Source organism: Rattus norvegicus, chromosome 10 (genome assembly GCF_021556685.1).
Source record: "Rattus norvegicus strain SHRSP/BbbUtx chromosome 10, alternate assembly SHRSP_T2T, whole genome shotgun sequence".
Classification (NCBI taxonomy): domain Eukaryota; kingdom Metazoa; phylum Chordata; class Mammalia; order Rodentia; family Muridae; genus Rattus; species Rattus norvegicus.
The window spans coordinates 101,242,501-101,256,133 of NC_141543.1; the positions used below are offsets into that span (position 1 = coordinate 101,242,501).

Sequence of the window (13,633 nt, forward strand, 5' to 3'; positions counted from 1 at the left end):
CAGGTAATCTTTGCCGAATTTGCTTTTGAGATGTTGGATTGATCCAATACACCTGGGAATCAGAGAATGATGTGTTCAGAAGAGGGAGAGAGAAGTATGTACAACAGTGTTTGAAACTTTCCGCTTGCTACCAGGACTGTCTTAGGGTTCTTGCTGTTAATTGAGAGTCTAGCAATTCCAGCCATTACATTAATTTCCTTGTCTATAGGCAAAACTGTCTAGTCACAAATTGCAAGAGTGAGTGAGTGTGGCCTCAAGACACATACTCACCTCAACCTTCCAGACACCAGAATGGCCACGCGGTCACACAGAGCCTCAGCCTCTGCCATGTAATGGGTGGTGAGAAGGGCGCCCCTGTCTGTATTTTTTATGATGGCCCTGATTGCTTGCCTACATTGTCAAGACAACATTCACAATTTAGAAAGTAGTGTAATAAATAAGAAAAGGATAGAGAAAGGAAGCATGCATTGAAAAAGCAATTGCAGAATACAGCATTTATTACAAACTTGTATGAAGAGGGAAATTCTGTCAAGACAGGCATGCACATGGGGACAAAATGATGCAAAACTCAACAGTGACACCCAAGCCAGTAGAAGGAAGTCATTGCAGAATAAGTGATGGGTTTTACAACTTACCAAGAACCACTGTTCTCATGCCCAGCACCAGACACTTGATTGTGGTGCAAAAGTTCCTGTACCAACCCAGAGGTATCTGTGCTGTTCTGGTACACACAGTGAGTGGCTTGCAGCCTAATGCTATGTGTTCTTCCTTCCTCAGAAATGTTTGAGAACTATTATTAGAGAAATGCTATTTTGTAGACCATCGATTTTACTAAGGGTGTTGGTAGTTTTGTTTTTTATGTACATAAAAAGTTTTAAGACATACCTTTATAATTCTGTGTGTTTTTATGTGCTTGTGTGCATGTGCAATGTGTGTGTAGGTGTACATGTGTGTATGTGTAGGTAAAGGCTAGAGGCCAATGTTGGGTATCCTGCTCTCCAAATTAATTTTAGAAATTGTGGCTCTCACTGAACCTGGAGCTCACCAACTGGTTCAAGACTAGCTAGTCAGTGAACTCCAGCTCTCTTCCTGACTTTGACTCCACAGTGCTGGGCTTACAGCAAGCAAGATTACTCCCTGGAGTTTTAGGTGGGTGTTGGGAATCCGAACCCTGGTCCTTATGCTTGGTAGAAACAGTTTTTGAGTGAGTGAAACTGTTTTCAAACTCCCTTCTAGGTGTGTGTTCAAACCCACGGCAGCATCTCCTCACCATATTTGCTGTTGCCCTTCAGGATCCAGCCCAGTTGAAGGCTCATCCAGAAGCAATATAGAAGGGTTTCCCAGGATGCTCAGCACAAAACACAGCTGCAAGGAGAGAGATAGCGCACGTGGCATCACCTCACGTGTGTCCCCCCCTGAGGTATGCTCGAAGCCCTTCCCCTGGGGCCCTGCCTAGACCTTTCTCTTCACTCCCTCTGACAGTGTCTTCACCGGAGACTTCAGCTGGTCCTGCAGCTGGAGCGCATCTGCCAACCTGAAGAGAGACAGCGGAACATAACCGTTCACTCCAGCCACTCCACGGTGAAGAGAGATAAAGGGAGGGAAGGGCAGTGAGCCTGGCCAAGATGGAGGAGTGGGACCCATAGGTCGAATTCTGGAGCGTGTGTGTGTGTGTGTGTGTGTGTGTGTGTGTGTGTGTGTGTGTTAGTGGGGGAAAACATGATATTGTTGGCTGACATGAGCCTTCCTCAAACAGTATCATGTTATGTCACAGAATTCAAATAGTTAATCTATGATCGATACATTTAATTTTAGTATTTTCAATAAATTTTACCAATATATTCCCCCTTTTCCATGTTTAATGACAGAAAAAAAAAATTAACACCCCCTAAACAGGAAACTAATTGCTAATTGTAAACCTACCCAGCCTCTTGAGCTTTCCGCCCCGAGTTTTCTTTGAATGTTGTCACCTCACTTTCTCCCTGACCTCCTCCTATTCTAGGTGCACCCCCACCCATGTACCTTGTAATGGTGACTGCAGCGTGACTTTTGCTCAGGCCCAACACTGTAGCAAATACCTCCAGGTGCTCCTTCACAGTGAGGTTGGGCCACAGAGCGTTCTCTTGAGGACAGTACCCCAGGAACCCCAGGGCGTCCCCTTCTCTGCTCCCTTTCAGTAGCACCTATAGATAAAAGTTCATCACTGGAGCCCACATTCTACACAGCCTCAAGGAGTACTTCTGTGACAGCTCTCTCTCAAAAACTCCCTCCCAGACCTAAGGGAATTTTAACCACTTGCCGTCCTCTTACACTGGAGAGAGCTTGTTAGTAGTAATTACTTGTGAGTAAATGTGTGCCCAGTCAGAAACTTAGTCTTCTCTGTGGACTGTCAAATATCTTCCAGTGTCTCTTTGGTCCCCAGTTCATATTTAATGTTTTCATAACTTTCGAAATGAGGCATCTTCAGAATGACTCTTTACCCTCACTTGACTACCTTGTCTGTGACAGAAGCTGCACTTAATGATCCTAGATGAGGGGCTTAACATAATTAATGCCTTGTTTTTGGAGTTTCTGTTCCACAGAGAGAACCAGACAAGCAACAAGTAGAGGAAAGAGTAAATAGAATGAGATCAGTCAGAGTGGTGCTGTGGCAGACCCTGGAAGGCTTAGATGGAGAGTAACTGCAGAAGTGACCTTGGGCCTGTTGATTAGCCTGTTCCTTTGACGGCTCATTTTAACAGAAGAGGAGAAGTTGCCGGTCATGGGAAAAAACCAACAAAAACCAAACAGAGGCTTTGGGGGGACGGGGTGTTGGCACAGAGCAAAGAGCAAGAGCTAAGCCTTTGAAGGAATGCGACTGGATGTGCTGTTCCTAGACCAAGGCAAGGACTGGAGCAGAATGAGCAAGGGAATGAGGAGAGATGCAGCACAGTGACAGAGAGGGCATCTCCTGTAGCCACTTGCAAGACAAGAAGGAGGTGACCTGATGGTCACAGAGGAGAGGAGTCATGAAAAAACTGAAACAGGGGAGCAACAAGGCTGTAAAACATCATGCTGTCCATTGTGACTAAGTCACTTCCATGATGCCAACCTCAGGGAATGTCTAGCTTGGTCTACTTCTCTATTTATTTTCATCACGGTGTCTCTTATTGGGCTTGTACCTTACCAATTAGAATAGGCTCTCTGTCCAGTAAATCCCAGGAATATAGCTACCTGTCTCCAGGGCCCACATCACCAGGCTAGGATTTCCTGTGGTTTGTGGGGCAGTGAGTTTAGGTCCTAGAGAGTGCAGCAAGCTATCTACGAACTGAGCCATCACCTCAGCCATCTTACTTTTAATGTGTTTTGTCACAATGTAAGAATGAAAAGTCACCTGCTGAGCTCCCACAGCTCATAAGATATGTCAGCGAGTTGGGGTCAGAAAAATGACTGCGTTGGAGAGCACTGGAGACAGTTGGAGCTGAAATGAAGATGCAGCACACCACCATTTCCTGACGAGTCCCCGCCATGATGAGCTGCTGTCACCTTGGCTTCAGAAGGACAATGATAACCTGACACCTTCTCTGTCTTTGGGGCGGGGGATATCTGCCAATTGTATTCCTCTTTTCACCTCTTGGCTTGACCACCACCCCCTCTTCCGAGGTGCGGGTCTATAGACGTCTGCTGTATAGTTCGCCCTGGCCTCTCCAGACTTTGCAAAGGGATTTTGAAAAGGTTTCACTTCTAACCCATGATGCCTCTTCTTGGTGTCTTGTCTACTTTATTCAATCACTTCCTATATGTGTGAGTTGAGTCCACTCTACTTCTCTGATGTTCATTTTCATCATCTATTAAAAACTGGTCCTTCCAAATAGTGTATTTGAAACACACACACACACACACACACACACACACACACACACACACACACACACGGGTATATTTGAGCAGCTTAGTGGTTTCTAAAGGACAGTGAACATACTAAATTTTTACAAACCATTTTACTCAAGATTAATAATTACATGCTGAGAGGAAAGTGCTCATGAGAAGTGATTTGTTGACAAGTTAATAGGGTTATATAGTTCTTACATTGGTTTTGTAATCTGACACAGAACATTCTTTCTGTGTGCTTTTGAAGTAGTATAGATGATTGTTCTTCTATATAATGTGCATGTGAATTTACTCTCCTGGGTATTACGTTCATTACTTCACTCATCTGATGATGGAACAGAATCTTATGTTTTATAAAGATGTGACATCGGGCAATTTTTTTAAACAATATGCCACCTACCTGCCCAGCTGTGGATTTTGTGTCTCCACTTATCATTTTAAGAGATGTACTTTTGCCAGCTCCATTGTGTCCCAGCAATCCTAGAATCTCACCTGAAACACAGGAATTAAATTGAGCTTAAATTTACAGTAAAATTAAGCATGAAACATAGTCTGAACTCTCACTGCCTGATGTATGTCATATGATATGTTTTGTACATTGTGTACCATTTAAAGGTCATAGCTATTCCAAGGTATCATCACAATCTCTTCTTTCATTCTTGGTGATAAAAAGTCTCAAGAATGAGGTATTTTCCTAAGATTACATTAATGGAAATTAGAAAGACATTCTTAGAAATTAAGAGTGTTTGATTCTGTTTCCTGTGACCTTAAGCCTTTGGTAGTAATGAGAGAAATTAAGTTCCTCCAGCACTGGCAGGATAAGCCTTCAGTATATGCTGCTGCATCCCCCCCCCAAATTCTCTTTAAAAAAATTAATAAACATTAGAATGTTAGTCTTGTGAGTTTAAGAGGAAATTTAATGACTTTCAGGGGTCCCAGAGCAGTGTTGATTCTTAAGTAGATATGGCTGGGTCCCTATTCTTGGAGTGAAATAAGTGTACTTAAAAATGAAATGCATAAAGGAGTTGTCAGGCTACCCTGGTAAAGGGTCCAAATATCAGTGAGCAGACAGCATGTGAAGGATTTCCCTCAGTAACCAGGAAAGTTGAGCCAACTATTGAAACCCACATGTCTGACCTTTCCTGACACAGAATGAGACATTCCTGGTGGCTATCTTAGCCTTCTTCTTAGAAAGGCAATGTTTCCATTTCCCTGCGTACTCTTTGCGTAGGCAGCTGGCAACAATGACTGGCTTCTGTAAATGAGAAGAATGTCAAGTCAGGCTGTTCTCTCCACTGACTAAATGAGCTGTATCCCCTACACTGCCCTAGTTCTGCATCAAAGAGATCCTAGTAGGCTCTGTCCTAACCCACTACTCTTCTATCCTAGCCCTCGTCTTTGGAGAGAATTCCATGTTCCTCCCCTACAAAGACATCTACCAAAAACCACAGTATTTTATATAGCCTGCCTAATTTCCCAAACATGCAAAAGCCATGAAAAGCACCAGTGTGTCTTATGTTGAATACTGCACATTCTCACTAAAAACAGTGACATTTGTCACTATTCTCTCATTTTCTCAAAGTCTTTCATGACTTTAGTGATTTCACCTGTGTTGGTATCAGGAATCATCTTTATGGTTGCAGATCGCCTCTGAACCCAGCGATGACAGTGACATCACCCATAGGCGACAGGGGCCCATGTGTCTGTTGCCATGGCGATCGCCATATATTCCCAGCGTCCACCTGGCTCACCTCCCACTAACCTATGAGCAGTTCTGTCACTAGCCAAATGCAAAGCAGATCCTTCCTGACCTTTGTTCCTTCTTCTCTCTCTTTTCCCTCATTGTCTCTGTTGCCCCCTTTGCCCCTTCCCCCACAATAAATCTCTCTCATGTGGAACTGTATTGGTCTAGTGTGGTCTGTCCAGAGGTGAGCCAAGTTTCTAACACAACAATCTGTATTCTGATTTTAGTTTTTACTGAGGAATTGGAAATGTTAACTTTCAATCTGCTCATTTAGATGTAATCAATAATGTGACCACTTTCTAACAGCTACTGTCTTTTGTTAGGATGAAGGGAACGATTCATCATCATAGAACTAGTCTGGTAGACCAGTTGCTTTAACGAACACAAATTTGCATTGGTTGGAAAGTTAGCTACTTTGTGTGCTTACCTCATCAAAACTGGTGGATGCCAAGGCACTCGCTGTTCTCATTCTCTCCATTTGAACATCTTCATCCTCACCTTCTGGCTCTTCTGGGTTTTGATGCACATCATTGTTTCTTGGAGAGATTCTAAGATCAAAACCACCCACTCATGATTGACTTGTGGCTTTTATCTTTGTGTCGTCAAAGATTCATTGTTCAAAACCCATTCTCCAGGAGACCACGAGATGAGAAATGTATGATGTTTCTCTTTGGTACAGTCTACATTCATTCCATGTGACTCCCCTTGCCCTGGTCAACAGCTCTACCACTCTTTACCTATCTTTTATTCTACTGAGTCGAATAAAAATTGATTTTCAATGCTAGTGGATAGCTCAGTAATAATCTGAAGAATCCTTTTGAAAATAGTATAGCCCAACAATGTAAACTACTATGTTCTCATGGGGGAAAAGGGCCAGAGTATTTGAAATCAGTACTGTGAGTACTCAGTCAAATATGGAAAATCTGTTCCATCCCCTTCCTCAAGGCTCAGGAGACAACAGGAAGGAGTGGGCAGAAGGAATACAAGATCCAGAGGATGGGGAGGAATCCTGTGAAATATTCTCTGGTCACAACAATGGTTGCACACATGAACATGTTTTGGAGCAGCTGTGGTTACCTGCATAAGACACGCACAATATTAAGTCAATTAAGTGAACTCTGGGCTCTCTCCTCAGTCTGGAGGAGCCTTGTGGGACCTAAGAGCATCCTGCTTCATTGTGGAAACCTTCAGGGGCAACGAAAACAACCAGATTGAAACCCTGCCCTTCCAGTCCTATCCCAGTTGATCTGCCCACCATCCCAGTTGGTAAGCCTGGGACACAGCCTACAGAGATGAGTTGTGCATTGTCCCCTGAGCTCCACTGTGTGTCTCTGGGCTTGTTCTTCAGTCCTGAGGCCCCTGTATGACCCTATGAGCCTCCTACTATTCAGTGGAGGCCCATGGAGCTCCAAGAACAACCAACTTGGGACATTGCCCCACCAATCCTTTGCTAGTGGTGTCAGCTTGAGGCATGTCCAGCAGAGACAGGCTTCCTGACCTATATTGTCTTGCCCATGGCTACCCCAACCTGAAGCTCTGCTGCCATCAGGATCATCCAGCCAATACCAGGGAAAAACAGAAAAACAGATGCCTAAAGGACAGTGTAAGAAAGAGGTCAACAGGATCCAGGGCAATATGGTGCCACCAGAGCCCAACTATCCCACTACAGCAAGCCCTGGATATCCTAAGAAAGTTGAAGCACATGAAGAAGATTTGAAATCAATCCAATTTTTTAAAGATGATAGAGGCCTTTAAAGAGGACATGAATAAATCCCTTAAGGAAATACAGAAAAATACATTTAAGAAGGTAGAGGCATTAAAAGAGGAAGCAAATAAATATAAAGAAACACAGGAAAATATAATCAATCAAATAGGTGAAGGATATGAATGAAACTGGCCAAGACCTGAAAAGGGAAATAGAAAGAAAATAACCAAACAAACAAACCACAAACTGAGGCAATCCTGGAGGTGGAAAAATCTAAGAAAGAAAACAGGAAATACAGAAGCAAGCATCACCAATAGAATACAAGAGATGGAAGAGAGAATCTCAGGTATAGACGATACAATAGAATAAATAAATATAGTGGTCAGAGAAAAGGCAAAATCTAAAATGTTCATGACAAAAGCCTCCAGGAAATTTGGGTTGCTATGAAAATACCAAACCTAAAAATAATAGGAATAGAAGAAGATTCCCTGCTCAAAGGCCCAGAAAACATCTTCAACAAAATCATAGAAGGCAACTTCCATAACCTAAAGAAAAAGATGCGTATAAATGTACAGGAAGCTTATAGAACACTGAACAGATTGGACCGCAAAAGAAAATCAACTTGTCACACAATCATCAAAGCACTAAATACACAGAACAAGGGAAGAATTTTAAAACCTGCAAAGGAAAAGACCAAGTAACATATAAAGGCAGACCTATCAGAATAATACCCAAATTCTCAACTGAGATTCTAAAAGCTAGAAGAGCCTGGGCAGAGGTCTTGCAGACTCTAAGACACCACAGATGTCAGCCCAGGCTATTATACCAAGAAAAACTTTCAATTATAGATAAAACTTTTTCATAGATGGAGAAACCAAGATATTCCATGACAAAACAATTTAAACAATACTTTTCCACTAAACCAGCCCTATAGAGGATACTAGAAGGAAAACTCCAACCCACAGAGGCTAACTACACTCAAGAAAACACATGAAATACCCAATTCCACACCATTTAAACCAGAGTGAAGTAACCCAGACCCAGAAACATAAGCAAGATACGTCCTCAGTTATAAGAGGTCAGAGGCATGAAAAAAAGGACAACCATACTACAATCCAGAGACCCAAAGAGGCACCCAAGGGAGGTAACTGGGTAGGAGCAGAAAGGGGATGGGGATCAGGTGTGGGGAAGAAGGTGGGAGAGGACTGGACAAGAGAATGGAAATCAGTTGGGGGCAATCTGTAGGACATGCCAGAGGCCTGAGATGGGAAGAGGCCCCAGAGGGTTGAAGGGGGTGACTCTAGCTGAGATTCCTAGTAGTGAGGGAAATGGACCCTGAAGAGGACACTTATAGTTAGACAGGACTCCCAGGGGGAGGGATAAGGACAGCAACCCACTCATAAAACCTTTGATCCAATGTATCTTGCCTATGTACAGGACAAATGGTAGCTTCTTTTTTTTTTAACTAACCCTCTATTCACATTGATAGTTTTTTAGATCCAGCCTTCCAGGGTTGCACTGCATGCCCCGTCAGAGACTTTACTGCTAGCAGTGTGGCTCTGTTTCTGTCATTACATCATAGTCTTCTTTGGCTTGTGTATCTGAGCCTCTGTTAGCCTCAGTACGTCCGTATGTCCTTCTGCCACAGTCTGTCCTGACACAGTGGCTTAGGATTATTAATTGGCTTGTTTACGCGCGAAAGAAAAAAAAAGAATATTGATGGGTGAAACAAAATAACCCCCCAGTTTGATCTCTTCCTACCTAAAAATGGGATCCTTCCTCATTGTTTTCTTTCCAAACTTCCATTCCAGACATCGAAGGGTAAAAATAAAAATGAAAACATGAAGTAAAGGCTGCGAGAGAGAGAGAGAGAGAGAGAGAGAGAGAGAGAGAGAGAGAGAGAGAGAGAGAGATGCATTAGAAAACACAAAAGATCATTATCTTAGTATGAAGTGAACTAGGAATAATTGAATAATTCTTGGCGAGAGCTATATTTGATAACATTATAAATTTCTAACATCCTCCATGGAACATTGGGAAATCATTCATTTTCATTACAAATCAGCTATAATTGTGGGCTATAATTTTTTCTACCACAGGTACAAAAGTTCTTCATATTTGGCAAGTAATTATCTTGTCAGCTAATCTTTATAAAAATAGTTGTCTCTGACTTTACAAATATTATATTTGTATATATTATGAAAATCTCATCTCTATGTTAATAAAAATTGAATGTCAATGAATTAAAGTTGCTGAGTATGAATTAGAACCCATCCTTACAATGAGGAATACCAGAAATGGCTCTACAATTGATTCTTCACGAGAGATCCGATATATGAAAAGCTAGAAAAGAAAGAAAAGTAGTTAAATAGGAAAATTTCATCTCACAGATTTTTTATCATTAGGAATATGAATTTTCAATGACATTTTCTCAAGTGCACTAGAAATCTCAGGCAAGTGTTCATTCTGACATGTGCCCTGAGGAGCTGGTGTACCTGGTCTAAGAGGTTTCATCTGAAGTGATGAGTTTCATTGATCGCTTGGTGAGAGAGGATCTGGGTTAGGTTGAGCCAGCCTCCTCAGATGATGAGAGACCTGCTTTTAGTTTTATCCCACAGAACTCTGGACGCTTCCCGTGCCCCCTGCTTCTCCCATGATGCCTCCTCTCTTCCCCCTCATTGCTACCCCTTTACTAAGCCTGGCACCATTCTTCTACTTACAGTGGTATAGGTATTATATAGAAAGAAGGGAATTTATTTATATAGGATGCTTCTCCAACCCCCCAAATCATGAAGCTTAACATCATTTTATCCACGTACATTCAAAGTGAAGTAAGCCTAGAAACATGAAAGGCATAAAATGACTGTGAACACCGCTATGTTTCCCACCGCCTAGTCCTATTCATCTCCATGTGTTCTATTAAAAGTCAAGCAGAACACACGGTCCCATCTGGGAGAAAATCCACTGGAACCCTCATGCATGCTCTGCAAGTTCTAGAGACCCACAAAGATGTCAAACTTTTATACATTGTCATGAGCTCCGGGATGTTAGACGCTAGTCTCACTTACATGCATAGATAAGATCAGACATCCAATCAGAGTGGACGGCGGTAGTAAAAAGATGATGCAGTACAGTATAGCATCCACATTGAAATCCAGCAACATTGCAACCACCGAGAACATGGTGATCTAGGCGGGGTACAAACATATGTGTTAGTTGCTCTAAATTTCATGCTTTCAAATCAAGAGGTCTCATGATGAAGATAATATAGTCCACCTTTTCCTTTTGCTTCTGTAAATTAATCTAAAAGGTTGGCACACAAGGCAATGGACACACAAACACATATGCACCGTGCACACACACACACACACACACACACACACACACACACACACACAGCACATACCAAAAATGGCATCTGGAGAACACACACTGGTGCAATTTAGAACTTAAGGGTTGAACACAACCATGAAAATGATGACATCATGTTGTGTCCCCCTTTAAAGTCTCCTATACGGTATGTCACACATTGCATCTTTAAATTTGGGTACTCAGATGGGAGGAAGATGTGGCAGTCCCTCATTCCAAACTTCGACTCTTGACTTCCCCATTCAGCATTTGCATGAACATCCTCTGCTTTTTACAACTTAGCAAAATTGCTTTGGCCTAGACCTCCTCACACGAACCATCACTAATTAAACCTAGACTCTGCCATATAAAAGACTTTAACTATGGATAAAGGGGGAGAAACTGGCATATGTTTCTTCTGGGAGGTCAAGTTTAGAAGAGAAGCATCAATTTGAAATTGATATTTGACTGGAAAAAAGCCCACAGCAACAATAGCAATAGACTATTTTTTTTTTGTTAGCTATACCAGTGGAGAAAAATAGGCAGAAATGCTAAAAAGACACATTTCTGGCAAAGAAAAAAACTTATAGGCATATAAAAGCCTTCATGTTTTTTTTAAAACAATGTGTCATGACCTCCTCAACATTTCTGCCACTTCCAGAGGTTTGTGTCAGCGTTTTTACAAACTGTACAAGTTTGCAGAGTTGCTGGAGGATTCTCCCTAGCTTATTCCTTGTATTCATCATCTTACTGCAAACTGTCACCAGCTCCCGGGAGAAGCTGGGTGTCCTTGCCTCTGGGATCCTGTTCATCCCTTACATTCTAAATCACACCAGTGTCTGTTCTCCGGATTTCATTCTATATTCTTAGTATATGGTGTGTGTGTGTGTGTGTGTGTGTGTGTGTGTGATGTGTATGTATGGTGTATGTGTGTGTGTGTGTGTGTGATGTGTATGTATGGTGTATATGTGTGTTGTGTGTGTGCATGTGATATGTGTGTGTTCTGTGTATGGTATATGTGTGCATGTGGTATGTATGTGTTCTGTGTATGGTATATGTGTGCATGTGGTATGTGTGTGTTCTGTGTATGGTATATGTGTGCATGTGGTGTGTTGTGTGTATGTGTGTAGTGTATGTGTGTGTGTGATATGTGGTGTAAGTATATGGTATGTGTGTTATGTGTGTGGTATATGTGTGCATGTGTTGTGTTGTGTGTGTACTGTGTGGTATATGTGTGTGTGTGTGAGGTGTGTGGTGTACGTGTTATGGTATGTGTGTATGTGGTGTGTGTGTATGGTGGGTGTGTGTGCTGTGTGCATGTGTGTGGTGTGTATATGAGGTGTGTGTATGTGTGGTGGTGGTGGTGTGTGTGTGTGTGTGTGTGTGTGTGGTGTATGTGCATGTACATTTGCATGTGTGGGTTTGCTTGGGCCTGAGCATGGCTAAACCGAAGGTCACCATTTTGCTAGGTGGGCTAGTCAGTGAGCCCAGAGGATCTGTCTGTCTTCATTCCGTAGCACTGATGTTACAGTCACATATGCCTCTGTCTCTGTCTCTGTCTCTGTCTCTGTCTCTGTCTCTGTCTCTGTCTCTCTCTCTCAGCCTGGGTGTGGGGGATCTAAACTAGCTTCTCGTGCTTGCATAGCAAACACCCCACTCCCTGGCTCCAGCCTTTACTCTTAAAGTGAGGTTCTGCTCCTACCTTCAGCAGCAGCCCGACTCTGTTTTCACAGAGCTTGTTACTGCTCTACGGGCTGATAGACTCTTAGAAGGGAAGAGAGCACAGGTCGTTGGTTTTATGTTGACTTTAATAAAGTGTTGCCTATTAACTGATCGTTTATGACCCTTTCTGGGGTGACACCATCCATTTTTCTCTCCCCATCGGTCTTCATTTGCAGCACACTATAGAAGTCAATAAAATTTTGCTCAGTGAATAAAGTTACCTTTTGCCATTATGAAATCATTGGAAATGACAACGTTCATACACTACTGTGTGTGTGTGTGTGTGTGTATGTGTGTGTGTGTGTGCGCGTGTGTGTGCTGTGTGTAATTTAGACAAAAATAAAAAATGTGGCTTTGTGGGATTGATCCTCTAAGGGGCTTGAAAAAGGAGTTTCTGCTTTTTCTAACTTATTTTGTTTTATTTTATTTATTTGTGTGTATGTGTGTGTGTTTACATACATACATACACACATGTATACATACACACATGTATGTGAGAGTATGTATGTATGTGTGTGTGTGTGTGTGTGTGTGTGTGTGTGTGTGTGTGTATGCATGTATGTATGAGTGCATTGTACATGGAACCCAGAAGAGGGCATCAGGTCTCCTGGAACAAGACTCACAGAGGAGTGAGTCACTTGATGTGGGAGCTGAGAACTGAACTTGGGTTCTCTGCAAGAGCAGCAAGTGATCTTAACTAAAGAGCCTCCTTTCCAGACGCCATAGTATCTACTTTTAATTATACCTGTAACAGAATCTGTAGTATGGTAGGCTGTGGAGGCCTTTCTAATCACTCCACTCTCAGGAAAAATGCCTGTTTTTCTCCTTCTGAATCAATATTTTATATTTTTAAAAACAAAATGATCATTTAATGAAAGTCGAGTGAAAATATAGGCTGGGGGAGGGGTGCAGATTTCAAAAGCTATCTGTTCTTGGGATTGAAAAATATTAATGATCATTTTTACAAGAGGCATAAAGTATTGGCTTAGAAGTTTATATCCCATGTGCCCATTAAATGTCCACACGTGACAACATACTTACGATATAGAAGCAAAGTGACCAAATGCCGCTGTTTTTTTTCCCCTTGCGAGAAATGAAGGAAATCACGTATGTTAAGAAGATCAGGGATATGGCATAGCCGACAGAACACGGGATCTGAAAACAACAGGAGTGTGGGTCTCAGAGAGAGACTAATGCGAGGCAGGAGAACACGCATGCTCCAAACAGGGGTCCCACTGTTAGTG

The 13,633-nt window shown here is 42.3% G+C and overlaps 1 protein-coding gene and 1 long non-coding RNA gene across 2 annotated transcripts in view; one reads left to right on the forward strand and one right to left on the reverse strand.

The window, feature by feature from the left end:
- The window catches only part of Abca8 (ATP binding cassette subfamily A member 8), a 75,455-nt gene that overhangs the window by 13,986 nt on the left and 47,836 nt on the right, over nucleotides 1-13,633 (reverse strand). Inside the window, 12 exon segments of the mRNA NM_001430208.1 lie at nucleotides 1-52; nucleotides 271-390; nucleotides 1,271-1,365; nucleotides 1,459-1,534; nucleotides 2,023-2,183; nucleotides 4,271-4,362; nucleotides 5,008-5,125; nucleotides 6,042-6,162; nucleotides 9,081-9,172; nucleotides 9,600-9,662; nucleotides 10,388-10,507; nucleotides 13,431-13,544. The exon segment at nucleotides 1-52 is cut by the window's left edge and continues 89 nt beyond it. Coding sequence (NP_001417137.1) covers nucleotides 1-52; nucleotides 271-390; nucleotides 1,271-1,365; nucleotides 1,459-1,534; nucleotides 2,023-2,183; nucleotides 4,271-4,362; nucleotides 5,008-5,125; nucleotides 6,042-6,162; nucleotides 9,081-9,172; nucleotides 9,600-9,662; nucleotides 10,388-10,507; nucleotides 13,431-13,544 — 1,224 coding nt within the window.
- Nucleotides 1,108-5,771, forward strand: LOC148003156 (uncharacterized). Its single transcript, XR_015632222.1, has 3 exons — nucleotides 1,108-1,149; nucleotides 1,237-1,420; nucleotides 3,361-5,771. It is a non-coding gene; the product is annotated as an uncharacterized LOC148003156 (long non-coding RNA).